The sequence below is a fragment of the Salvelinus namaycush genome, unplaced genomic scaffold (assembly GCF_016432855.1).
Source record: "Salvelinus namaycush isolate Seneca unplaced genomic scaffold, SaNama_1.0 Scaffold236, whole genome shotgun sequence".
Classification (NCBI taxonomy): Eukaryota; Metazoa; Chordata; class Actinopteri; order Salmoniformes; family Salmonidae; genus Salvelinus; species Salvelinus namaycush.
Window position 1 is genome coordinate 175001 of NW_024059186.1, and position 13229 is coordinate 188229.

Genomic DNA, 13229 nt, shown 5'->3' on the forward strand with positions numbered 1-13229 from the left:
TCTACCTGCCTCCCCTCTAACCACTAGTCTACCTGCCTCCTCTAACCACTAGTCTACCTGCCTCCCCTCTAACCACTAGTCTACCTGCCTCCTCTAACCACTAGTCTACCTGCCTCCCCTCTAACCACTAGTCTACCTGCCTCCTCTAACCACTAGTATACCTGTCTCCCCTCTAACCACTAGTCTACCTGCCTCCCCTCTAACCACTAGTCTACCTGCCTCCTCTAACCACTAGTCTACCTGCCTCCTCTAACCACTAGTCTACCTGCCTCCTCTAACCACTAGTCTACCTGCCTCCTCTAACCACTAGGCTACCTGCCTCCTCTAACCACTAGTCTACCTGCCTCCTCTAACCACTAGGCTACCTGCCTCCTCTAACCACTAGTCTACCTGCCTCCTCTAACCACTAGTCTACCTACCTCCTCTAACCACTAGGCTACCTGCCTCCACTAACCACTAGTCTACCTGCCTCCACTAACCACTAGGCTACCTGCCTCCTCTAACCACTAGTCTACCTACCTCCTCTAACCACTAGGCTACCTGCCTCCACTAACCACTAGTCTACCTGCCTCCACTAACCACTAGTCTACCTGCCTCCTCTAACCACTAGTCTACCTGCCTCCTCTAACCACTAGTCTACCTGCCTCCTCTAACCACTAGTCTACCTGCCTCCTCTAACCACTAGGCTACCTGCCTCCACTAACCACTAGTCTACCTGCCTCCTCTAACCACTAGTCTACCTGCCTCCACTAACCACTAGTCTACCTGCCTCCTCTAACCACTAGTCTACCTGCCTCCTCTAACCACTAGTCTACCTGCCTCCTCTAACCACTAGTCTACCTGCCTCCCCCAGGTAACTCTCTGTATGCTATCCTTCATATTAACCTCTAATCATAATTATTTGTTCTGTTTCAACTTCATAACAATATAATGAAGTTCTAGGTGAAAATTCTAATGTTTGAAGAGGTAAAAAAATATATATACAGTAAAAGATGATCAATATCAATCAATAAAACTGATGTTCACTACAGTTCAGTTGGAAACCTTTTCCCATCGACCTGATCAATAAGCTGGGCATGTGTGTGTGTGTGTGTGTGTGTGTGTGTGTGTGTGTGTGTGTGTGTGTGTGTGTGTGTGTGTGTGTGTGTGTGTGTGTGTGAAACCTTTTCCCATCGACCTGATCAATAAGATGGGCCTGTGTGTGTGTGTGTGTGTGTGCGTGTGTGTGTGTGTGTGTGTGTGTGTGTGTGTGTGCGTGTAAGTGTGCGTGTGTGTGTGTGTGTGTGTGTGTGTGTGTGTGTGTGTGTGTGTGTGTGTGAAACCTTTTCCCATCGACCTGATCAATAAGATGGGCCTGTGCGTGTGTGTGTGTGTGTGTGTGTGTGTGTGTGTGTGTGTGTGTGTGTGTGTGTGTGTGTGTGTGTGTGTGTGTGTGTGTGTGTGTGTGTGTGTGTGTGTGTGTGTGTGTGTGTGTGTGTGTGTGTGTGTGTGTGTGTGTGTGAAACCTTTTCCCATCGACCTGATCAATAAGATTGACCTGTGTGTGTGTGTGTGTGTGTGTGTGGGTGTGTGTGTGTGTTCCAGTAATGAGAGGTCATTCCTCATTCAGGGATCCTCTCCTTTACTAATGAGTGCTGACTGGACTGGGCTATCCTGTCAACCCCCATCACACACACACAGACACTCACACACACACACACACACACACACACACACACACACACACACACACACACACACACACACACACACACACACACACACACACACACACACACACACACACACACACACACACACACACACACACACACTGAGCTTATCACTGGGACAGCAGATGACATGTTTTCTCAGCCTCCGGGCTGAGAGCCTCAAATGTGCCCATGCTGCAGTTCTTAGGCTACTATCTCTCTCTGTGTGTGTGTGTGTGTGTGTGTGTGTGTGTGTGTGTGTGTGTGTGTGTGTGTGTGTGTGTGTGTGTGTGTGTGTGTGTGTGTGTGTGTGTGTGTGTGTGTGTGTGTGTGTGTGCGAGCATGTGTGTGTGTGTGTGTGTGTGTGCGAGCATGTGTGTGTGTGTGTGTGTGTGTGTGTGTATTCTCAGTGGTGGACTACTGTGACTATCTACATCCCTCCAGTAGGGAACGTCTGGTAGGTCAGAGGCTACAGCAGAGGGAAGACAGGTGTTTGTTAAATCATTTCTTAGTTGGTGACAGTAGTGTTGAGTACTCGCTGAATCTCCACCTCAACGTGTTGATCTGTTTGATCTTAACCGTTAATTAACGACGGACATTGTTTTAAATCCTCCACCTCCTGGGGATGAACTTGCCTCATCCTGAATGTAAGTCCTCTGGTCTACGGATCTCTCCGTGCATCAGTCCGATCCTCCCATCCTACAAGTCCTTTGTGCTGCTGTCAAAAAATGGCCTGATTCATGATTCGTGTAGATCGACTCTTATCCAAACCATACCATAGTGGATGGGTAGCCATAGTGGGCGGAGCCATAGTGGATTGGCATCCATAGTGGGCGGAGCCATAGTGGACATAGTCATGGTGGGCGGAGCCATAGTGGGCGGAGCCATAGTGGATGGGTAACATAGTGGATGGGTAACCATAGTGGATGGGTAGCCATAGTGGATGGGTAGCCATAGTGGATGGGTACCATAGTGGATGGGTAACCATAGTGGATGGGTACCATAGTGGATGGGCAGCCATAGTGGATGGGTACCATAGTGGATGGGTACCATAGTGGATGGGTACCATAGTGGATGGGTACCATAGTGGATGGGCAGCCATAGTGGATGGGTACCATAGTGGATGGGTACCATAGTGGATGGGTAACCATAGTGGATGGGTACCATAGTGGATGGGTAACCATAGTGGATGGGTACCATAGTGGATGGGCAGCCATAGTGGATGGGTAGCCATAGTGGATGGTTAACCATAGTGGATGGGTAACCATAGTGGATGGGTACCATAGTGGATGGGTAACCATAGTGGATGGGTACCATAGCGGATGGGCAGCCATAGTGGATGGGTACCATAGTGGATGGGTAGCCATAGTGGATGGGTAACCATAGCAGATGGGTAACCATAGCGGATGGTTAACCATAGTGGATGGGTAACCATAGCGGATGGTTAACCATAGTGGATGGGTACCATAGTGGATGGGTACCATAGCAGATGGGTACCATAGTGGATGGGTACCATAGTGGATGGGTAACCATAGTGGATGGGTAACCATAGTGGATGGGTACCATAGCGGATGGGTACCATAGTGGATGGGTACCATAGCGGATGGGTACCATAGTGGATGGGTAACCATAGTGGATGGGTAACCATAGTGGATGGGTAACCATAGTGACCATAGTGGATGGGTAACCATAGTGACCATAGTGGATGGGTACCCATAGTGGATGGGTAACCATAGTGACCATAGTGGATGGGTACCATAGTGGATGGGTAACCATAGTGACCATAGTGGATGGGTACCATAGCAGATGGGTAATCAGGCTAAACTGCTTTCATACACAGCATGTTGTCATTCTCTGACAAGACACATTAGCTCATCACTCATTTTCTACCAATCAATGGTCAGTATCAGTATAAAGATAGGAAGCTAAAAATCAATGGTCAGAAAAACAGACTGGTTTCAGGAGAATAACAGCTGCGTCCTAAACAACACCCTATTCCCTATGTAATGTGTCTGGTCAACAGTAGTGCACTACGGGACCCTATGGACCCTGGTCAAAAGTAGTGCACTACACGGGGAATAGGGTGCCCTTTGTGAAGCTATCCAGCTATCCAATTTCTCAGACTGCCATACTGCTGTAGCTGGCTGTGACATTACTGCCCAGTAGGGGACTATGTGTAGAGCTATTTCTGACTTCCATTCTCTCTCTCTCTCTCTCTCTCTCTCTCTCTCTCTCTGTCTCTGTCTCTGTCTCTGTCTCTGTCTCTGTCTCTGTCTCTGTCTCTGTCTCTGTCTCTGTCTCTGTCTCTGTCTCTCTCTGTCTGTCTGTCTGTCTGTCTGTCTGTCTGTCTGTCTGTCTGTCTGTCTGTCTGTCTGTCTCTCTCTCTTCTCTCTCTCTCTCTCTCTCTCTCTCTCTCTCTCTCTCTCTCTCTCTCTCTCTCTCTCTCTCTCTCTCTCTCTCTCTCTCTCTCTCTCTGTCCCTCTCTCTCTCTCTCTCTCTCTCTCTCTCTCTCTCTCTCTCTCTCTCTGTCCCTCTCTCTCTCTCTCTCTCTCTCTCTCTCTCTGTCTCTGTCTCTGTCTCTGTCTCTCTCTCTCTGTCTGTCTGTCTCTCTGTCTCTCTCTCTGTCTCTCTCTCTCTCTGTCTCTGTCTCTGTCTCTGTCTCTGTCTCTGTAACTCTCCCTCTCTCACTCTCTGTGTGTCTGTCTCTCTCCTTCTCTCTCTCTCTCTCTCTCTCTCTCTCTCTCTCTCTCTCTCTCTCTCTCTCTGTCTCTGTCCTCTGTCTCTCTCTCTCTCTCTCTGTCTCTCTTTCTCTCTTTCTCTCTCTCTCTCTCTCTGTCTCTCTCTCTCTCTCTCTCTCTCTCTCTCTCTCTCTCTCTCTCTCTCTCTCTCTCTCTCTCTCTCTCTCTCTCTCTCTCTCTCTCGCAGTGCATGCTGGGTGTTTTTGGAGTTTGAGTGTTTGGTGTGGAAAGCTCTATCCTAACTAACTTTCTTGATTCTTTTCTTTACATGTTATTTTCTATGGTGGAGGGTTAATGCAGTATTTGTTTTAGCGGTATCCAAAGTTTTTTTTCAAAGTTAGGGTGGAAGAGGACAGAGTAACTTTCCTGGGGTTTGGAAGGTGCGGTGTGCGCGATGGCTTCTCAGCCTAGCGCGGAGGAGACGCTGTCGATACAGCATGGATTCAGGTGTGTTCCTGAGAACGGAGTTAAGGTGGAGGAGGTTCTGCTCGCGGTCGGTGAACAGGTAGGAGCTGAGTTTATCCATTCTGCTTCTAGAATGAACAAAGCTGTGGTTGTGTTCATGAAAAGGGCTAATTTGGTTGGTAGGCTAATTGCTAGCGGAATATTTGTAAGGGATGTGTTGGTGTCAATTTCACCTCTCTCTACCCCTTCAACAAGAGTTGTAGTGGCCAATTTGCCTCCGTTTATTACGGATGATCAAATTAGGAAAGAGCTGAGTCGTTTTGGTAAGTTTGCTAGCGGTTTCCGTGTACTATCAGCAGGTTTTCAGGCAGATGCCGTTAAGCACGTTGTTTCGTTCCGGAGGCAAGTGTTTATGTTTCTGAACAACAATGAGCAACAGCTAAATGTGCACTTTAAAGTGAGACATGGGGAGGGGCTCTATGCAGGTTTTGCCAGCACAGATAGTCTACGGTGTTTTGAGTGTGGGGATTTGGGGCACAAGAGTTTTGCGTGCCCACACAAAGGCCGTAGACAAGGTGAGGGTACAAGCGCCAGTGGGGGAAATCGAGGTCAAAGTGCAGGGGGTAAGGAGATGCAGACAGCAGAGGCTGGGCCTAGTCAGGCTAGAGATGGTGGTGTAGATGAGGCTGGGCCTAGTCAGGCTAGAGATGGTGGGGTAGCTGTAGCTGAGTTTAGTCAGGCTAGAGATGGTGGGGTAGTGGAGGCTGGGTCTAGTCAGGCTAGAGATGGTGGGGAAGCTGAGGCTGGGCCTAGTTATGCTATGGAGGGTGGTGTAAAGGGTGCTGGGTCTAGGCAGGATATGGATGGTGGTATAGAAGAGGCTGAGTCTAGTCAGGCTATGGATGGTGGGGTAGCTGAGGCTGGCCCTAGTCATGCTATGGAGGGTGGTGTAGATGATACTGGGCCTAGTCATGCTATGGAGGGTGGTGTAGATGATACTGGGTCTAGTCAGGTTATTCTAGTGGATGAGGAGAGTATAGTGGGGAAGTGTAAGAGATTAGGGGGGGAGGAGGAGGGTGTCAAGCGGAAAAGGAAAAAGGGTGTGGGCAAAGGCACCATGGAAATGTTGCCTGTTGCTGTGGGTGAGGCCCTAACCAGAGAGAAAGGGCAGGTGGTCAGGGTGGGAGATAGAGAAGAGGAGGAAAGTGAGTCTGAGGAAGAGGATGAGGAGTTATTTTTTTCAGACTCCTCTTCAATTGGCCCGGAGCTGACAGCCAGTCAACCAGAGGGGTCTAAGTACACGTTGAGAGAACTGACAAGGTTCCTGAATGAGACTAAGGGGAAAAAAGTTCATCTTGAGGCTTTTTTTCCTGATCCTAGAAAGTTTGTAAGATCAGTACAACATGCTATGAGAAATGAGGGGCATGGTGTCCTCTCACCCAGGAAACGGTTTAGGTTGAGGAAGTGGGTCACAACAGTGCGTAAAGGTTTACCTTCAGACACTGTTTAAATGTTTCATTTCTTTCTGACACTGGGGCTTTTTGAGCTTTTCTATTGGTCTATTTCTCTGCTGGCTTTTCTCCCACTTCTTATGGAGACTCTTCGGGTAGGCTCGCTTAATATAAATGGCGCCAGAGATGCGGGAAAGAGGAGTGTGTTGGGTGAATATGTAAAACAAAAAACAGTACATGTGTTGTTTCTGCAGGAGACGCATAGTGATGTGGTGAATGAAGTTGATTGGGGGCTCTGGTGGAAAGGGGCAAGTGTGTTGAGCCATGGGACAAATCTTAGTGCAGGGGTGGCAGTCCTTTTTGCACCGGGTATGTCTGTAAAAATGTGCTCCTCAAAGGAGGTGTGTAAGGGCAGGTTGCTTGTTGTTAAAGCAGAAATAAACAGCATGGGCTTTGTTTTTATAAATGTGTATGCGCCTAACACAGGGAGAGAAAGAGGGGTTCTATTTGGGAGTCTTAGACAGGAACTCTCACAAGTAGCGCCTGAGGAGACGCTGGTGATCGGAGGTGACTGGAACTGTACAATGGATTTTACAAAAGACAGAAATGGGGAAGAGCCTCATTCAGTGTCAGTGGGAGTGTTAGGGGACATCATTAATCAGTTTGACCTAGTGGATGTTTGGAGAACTAAACATCCAAACACAAGACAGTATACATGGGTGAAGGTCTTTGGGGCTAGGGTGAGTGCAGCCCGACTTGATCGTTTTTACATGTCCAGGAATCAGAGCAATAGGCTGCTGGGCGCTACCATTCTCCCAGTGGGGTTTTCGGATCACCACATAACCATGGCTCGGATCACCACATAACCATGGCTCGGCTGTCTATTTCACCAGGGCCCCGGCAGGCATCTTATTGGAAGTTCAATGTAAAGCTCTTACAAGATGCCACTTTTTGCTCAGGTTTCCAGACTTTTTGGGAAAGGTGGGGGCAGCGAAGAGAGGAGTATGAGTCTCTGAGTCAATGGTGGGATGTGGGGAAAGTGCAAATTCGGCTTTTCTGTCAACAGTACACAGCTCTCTCATCCTCAGAGGCTAGGAGAGTATTGGGGGAACTAGAGCGGTGTATTAGTGAGATGTTGGTAGAGATGGTGGGGCAAGGCAATGTAGGCCTCCAGGCTAATTTAGCCGAATTACGTAGGGACCTGGGCAGTTTTTTCCAGGTTAAAGCAAAGGGAGCACTTGTAAGAGCTAGGTTCTCCATGCTCAAGGAGATGGATGCTCCCAGCTCCTTCTTCTTTGGTTTGGAAAGACAGAGCAGTGAAGCCAAGGGTATGCATTGTTTACGGCTCTCTGATGGGCGGGTGACCTCTGTGGTGGGGCAGATGCGGGAGCGGACTGTGGAGTTTTATACTGAATTGTATAGGGCAGAAATGTGTGATCCTATGTGTGCTCAGGTCTTGTTCGCAGGACTCCCTAAGCTCTCTCGGGCACAGAGGGATGAAATGGACATTCCTCTGTTGTCACATGAACTGGCAGAGGCCGTAACCCAGATGTCCCCCGGTCGTGCACCGGGGGTCGATGGACTCCCAGTGGAGTTTTACAAAAAATTCTGGGGAACAATTGGACAGGACTTCTTTTGCGTCTTGCGTGAATGCGTCGGGGTAGGAGAGTTGCCGATGAGCTGCCGTCGGGCGGCTCTGACTCTCCTGCCCAAAAAAGGGGACTTGTGTGAACTTAAGAACTGGAGGCCTGTGGCATTACTCTGTGCGGACTACAAGATTTTTGCCAAGGTCCTCTCTAACAGACTGAAGTCCCATCTGGACTCTATAATACACAAGGACCAGACATATTGTGTACCGGGACGCTCAATCACGGACAACTTGTTCTTGATTAGGGACATGTTGGACTTGTCGAGAGGTTCTAATGTGAATTTTGGACTGGTCTCTTTAGATCAAGAGAAGGCCTTTGATAGAGTGGATCATGAGTATCTGTTTAATGTGATGTCTGTGTTTGGGTTTGGGAAGAGTTTTGTGACCTGTGTGAAGCTGTTGTATGCTGGGGCGTCATGTATGGTTAAGGTGGGAGGGGGGCTCAGTAGGCCAGTCTGGGTGAGACGGGGCATTAGACAAGGATGCCCTCTATCTGGGCAGCTATACACACTAGCCATTGAGCCTTTTTTAGGACTGCTACGCAGGAGACTGCAGGGAGTGTGCTGGACAGGCATGGGTGTGGTGACAGGAATAGCAGTCTCAGCATATGCAGATGATGTTTCTGTGATGGTCAGGGATGGGCAAGATATGCAGGCACTAGAGACCAGTCTGAAGGTGTACGAGGGAGCTTCATCAGCTAAGGTAAACTGGGGAAAGAGCAAAGCTCTGTTATGTGGGGCATGGGGGGATAGGGCTCCTCCTCTGCCTTCCAGGGGGTTTGCAGTGGGGTTGTGAAGGGCTTAAAGTGTTGGGGGTGTACCTGGGCTCGGAGAGGTGGGTCAGGAAGAACTGGGAGGGGCTGTCACAGGCAGTGGTGTCAAGACTGGCCAGGTGGAGGTGGCTCCTATCTCAAGTGTCATATAGAGGGAGGGTGCTGATAATTAACAACCTGGTGGCATCTTCCTTGTGGCATAAACTGGCTGTCCTCAACCCCCCCGCCGGTCTGCTTGCAGACCTGCAACGCAAGCTGGTGGACTTCTTTTGGTCGGGACATCACTGGCTGAAGGCAGCAGTGTTGTACATGACCGTCCACGAAGGAGGACAGGGCCTGGTGGAACTGGAGAGCAGGATGGCTGCTTTCCGGCTAAAGGCGGTGCAGAGACTGCTGTACCATACTGATGTTGGCTGGAGGGAACCAGCATGCGCACTGCTGAGGAGAGCTGGCGGATTAGGGTTGGACCGGCAGCTGTTCCTCATGAAGCTGGAGAGGCTGAGTACAGCAGGTCTCTCAGAGTTTTACTCTGCGGTGCTGAGGACCTGGCAGCTATTAAGGCCCACACGAGAAGGGGGTGTGGAGCCTGGGCAGTGGGTGTGGGAGGAGCCTATTTTCCACAACCCAGCCATCCCTTTGAGATCGGTTCAGTCTGCCACCCTGCAGAGGCAACTGATGGCAGGGGGTGTACAAAGGCTAGGTGACCTGAGAATGCTGGGAGAGGAGGGGTGGAAAACCCCGGAGGTCTTGGCTCAACAAACAGGAATAACGTCTCTTAGGCTGCTGGAGAGATTCCTGGAGGAGGTCCAGGAGGCACTGTCTGAGCAGGTAAGGGGGGTGTTTGAGAGGCCAAAGGGAGAGGGGCCACCAATGTTTCCGCCACTGCAGGTGACGGCAGAGACTGGAGACTGGCAAGGGGGTCTGGAGGACTTGTTAGATTTTAACACTCCGAGCCTGGGGGAGTTTGAGGGGGTGGGAGGTAAAGCCCTCTACAACCTCTGCGTTAAGGTTAGGAACATTAGAAGCCTAACAGGAGTGAAGGCACATCAGTGGCAGGGGGTATGTGGGGCGGAGAGTATGGTGGGGTTTAGATGGAGGGCGCTCTACAAACCCCCAGTACCAAAGAGGTCAGGGGACCTCCAGTGGAGGGTTCTTCATGGAGCCCTGGCCACTAACAGCTGGTTGGCACGGGTTGATCCGGGAATTGGGCAGGGGTGTCCTTTCTGTCAAATGAAAGAAACTGTGATTCATGTGTTTTCTGTGTGCACCAGGTTAATGCCATTAATGTCTCTGTTGGAATGTCTGTGTGAGAGGTTGGGGGTGGTTTTTGCTGTTGGGATGTTTATAATGGGATACAGGTATTCGAGTAAGGAGAAAGCAAAATGTGTGTTGTTGAATTTTCTGTTTGCTCAGGCAAAGTTAGCTATTTGGCTAACAAGGAGAAACAGGGTCAAAGGTGGGGGGATAACAGACCCTTTACTACTGTTTAATGGGATGGTCTCTGCGCGCCTTAGGGTGGAGTTTGAGTTCTATAAAATGATAAAATGTGTGGAGATGTTTGAGGAGATATGGTGTGTTGGGGGGGCTGTCTGCATTGCTGGGGAAGATGTTTTGGATATACGGTTGTAGTAGTGGGTATTGTTTTTGTGTATGGTGAATTGTATCATGTGGGAGATGGAAAGGTGAGTATGGTACATGTATGCAGTACAGGATATATTTTTATTTTTTATTTTGGGGGGTGGAGGGGGGGTGGCGAGTTTGAAATGAAATGAGAATGCTTCAGTAAAGAAAGACAAAAAGTCAAAGTCTCTCTCTCTCTCTCTCTCTCTCTCTCTCTCTCTCTCTCTCTCTCTCTCTCTCTCTCTCTCTCTCCTCTCTCTCTCTCTCTCTCTCTCTCTCTCTCTCTCTCTCTCTCTCCTCTCTCTCTCTCTCTCTCTCTCTCTCTTCTCTCTCTCTCTCTCTCTCTCTCTCTCTCTCTCTCTCTCTCCTTTTAAACCTTTATCTGTATAACTTTCCCACCATCTCTACTCTCTCCTCCTGAGAATCCCTCGTTTTTCTACCCATCTCATCCCCTCCTCTTTCATCCTTTTATCCCCTTTTCTTTTTCTCCTTTTTTTTGTTCTGTCTCATTGCTATTGTTCTCTGTGGCTTCATTTCAAGTGTTAATGTGTTTATTTTATGTGCCCTTCCTGCACTCCTATTTCTATGATCTCTGGTTGTTTTCAACATATTGATCAGCATCCGTTTCCTTGTTCTTAATGGGCCTGTGCTGGGAAATGGGCATAGACATATAGACATAGTATTATCAGACTGGTCCAGTGGGACCAATAATAGTCAAGGTTTAAAAAACTTAAAGCCTTGAGCTTTACTTCTCAACTCACGTCCAGCAGGGCCATCTCAGACTCAGAGCCAGATAGCCATCATTTTAACTTTAAGGGCAAAAACTTGTATGAACTTATCAATTCTCTTTCACGTTTAAATGAAACTGCTTTAGCCTCCCTCCCAAGTGCTCTAATGTTGAAAGGACCAACTTTTTTGTTAGTCATTTCAAATGGTCTTAATTTTAAAAAGAAGCTTCCTGGGTCTCCCAGTAGAGGGATAGAGGAAAGGACACCATCAGAACACAAGCCTGGTGGAACAAGGACAAAGAACACACTGATTATTTTGGCCCTAATCCTATGTTTGTGTGTGTGTGTTTCTGTCTGTGTGTTTCTGTGTCTATGTGTCTGTCTGTGTACATGTGTGTGTAGATAAGAGAAGGAGGCGATTGTTGAGAGTAGAGAGGGAGGTGTTCTTGGTAGATGCAGTTGGGTGTATGAAGAGTGACTGTGAAGGTAGGAGCAAAGAGGGAGATTTTCTTGGTAGATGCAGTTGGGTGTATGAAGAATGACTGTGAAGGTAGGAGCAAAGAGGGAGATGTTCTTGGTAGATGCAGTTGGGTGTATGAAGAGTGACTGTGAAGGTAGGAGCAAAGAGGGAGATTTTCTTGGTAGATGCAGTTGGGTGTATGAAGAATGACTGTGAAGGTAGGAGCAAAGAGGGAGATGTTCTTGGTAGATGCAGTTGGGTGTATGAAGAGTGACTGTGAAGGTAGGAGCAAAGAGGGAGATGTTCTTGGTAGATGCAGTTGGGTGTATGAAGAGTGACTGTGAAGGTAGGAGCAAAGAGGAGATGTTCTTGGTAGATGCAGTAGGGTGTATGAAGAGTGACTGTGAAGGTAGGAGCAAAGAGGGAGATGTTCTTGGTAGATGCAGTAGGGTGTATGAAGAGTGACTGTGAAGGTAGGAGCAAAGAGGGCGATGTTCTTGGTCGATGCAGTAGGGTGTATGAAGAGTGACTGTGAAGGTAGGAGCAGAGAGGGAGATGTTCTTGGTAGATGCAGTAGGGTGTATGAAGAGTGACTGTGAAGGTAGGAGCAAAGAGGGAGATGTTCTTGGTAGATGCAGTAGGGTGTATGAAGAGTGACTGTGAAGGTAGGAGCAAAGAGGGCGATGTTCTTGGTCGATGCAGTAGGGTGTATGAAGAGTGACTGTGAAGGTAGGAGCAAAGAGGGAGATTTTCTTGGTAGATGCAGTTGGGTGTATGAAGAATGACTGTGAAGGTAGGAGCAAAGAGGGAGATGTTCTTGGTAGATGCAGTTGGGTGTATGAAGAGTGACTGTGAAGGTAGGAGCAAAGAGGGAGATGTTCTTGGTAGATGCAGTTGGGTGTATGAAGAGTGACTGTGAAGGTAGGAGCAAAGAGGGAGATGTTCTTGGTAGACGCAGTAGGGTGTATGAAGAGTGACTGTGAAGGTAGGAGCAAAGAGGGAGATGTTCTTGGTAGATGCAGTAGGGTGTATGAAGAGTGACTGTGAAGGTAGGAGCAAAGAGGGCGATGTTCTTGGTCGATGCAGTAGGGTGTATGAAGAGTGACTGTGAAGGTAGGAGCAGAGAGGGAGATGTTCTTGGTAGATGCAGTAGGGTGTATGAAGAATCACTGTGAAGGTAGGAGCAGAGTCACAGGATGCAGCCTGGTTTGTCTTTTTGTCCTGTCGGCTTTGATTCGCTCTAATTGGTCAGTTTGATCCCGGCCACAGTAAACAGGCATCTGTGGACGCCAGTGGCCTGTACTGTTCATAGTCTGTTAGAGAGATAAAAACAGAAACAACAGCAAGGATGATGGAAAAATGGAAAAAGACGAACGTGAGAAAAGAAAAAGCAGAAATCTCAGAGGAGACCTCAAAAATCATGACCATCTGTGTACTCGTTTGAGAGAGTCTGTAAGGACGTGTCACAGTGTGTGTGTGTGTGTGTATATGTGTGTGTGTGTGTGTGTGTGTGTGTGTGTTGTCTGTCTAGCTGCAAATCGGTGTTTGTTGGCGCATTAGAAAGTCTGTTAGAGAAAGCGTGTGTGTTTGTGTTTGTTTGAGATGGTGTTTAAGGACAAGGTTTTGTGTGTGTCTGCATGCGCCTGCGTGTGTGCCCATGCATGCGTGTGTTTGTGTGGCGTGTGCATGTGTGTGTGTGTGTGTGTGTGTGTGATG

General features: G+C 48.6%; 1 protein-coding gene across 1 annotated transcript in view; it reads right to left on the reverse strand.

The window, feature by feature from the left end:
* The window catches only part of LOC120038711 (adhesion G protein-coupled receptor L3-like), a 137434-nt gene extending 134839 nt beyond the window's left edge, over nt 1–2595 (reverse strand). The window contains exon 1 of the mRNA XM_038984376.1: nt 2468–2595. Coding sequence (XP_038840304.1) covers nt 2468–2595 — 128 coding nt within the window. The remainder of the gene's footprint in view (nt 1–2467) is intronic.
* Between the last annotated feature and the right edge of the window lie 10634 nt (nt 2596–13229).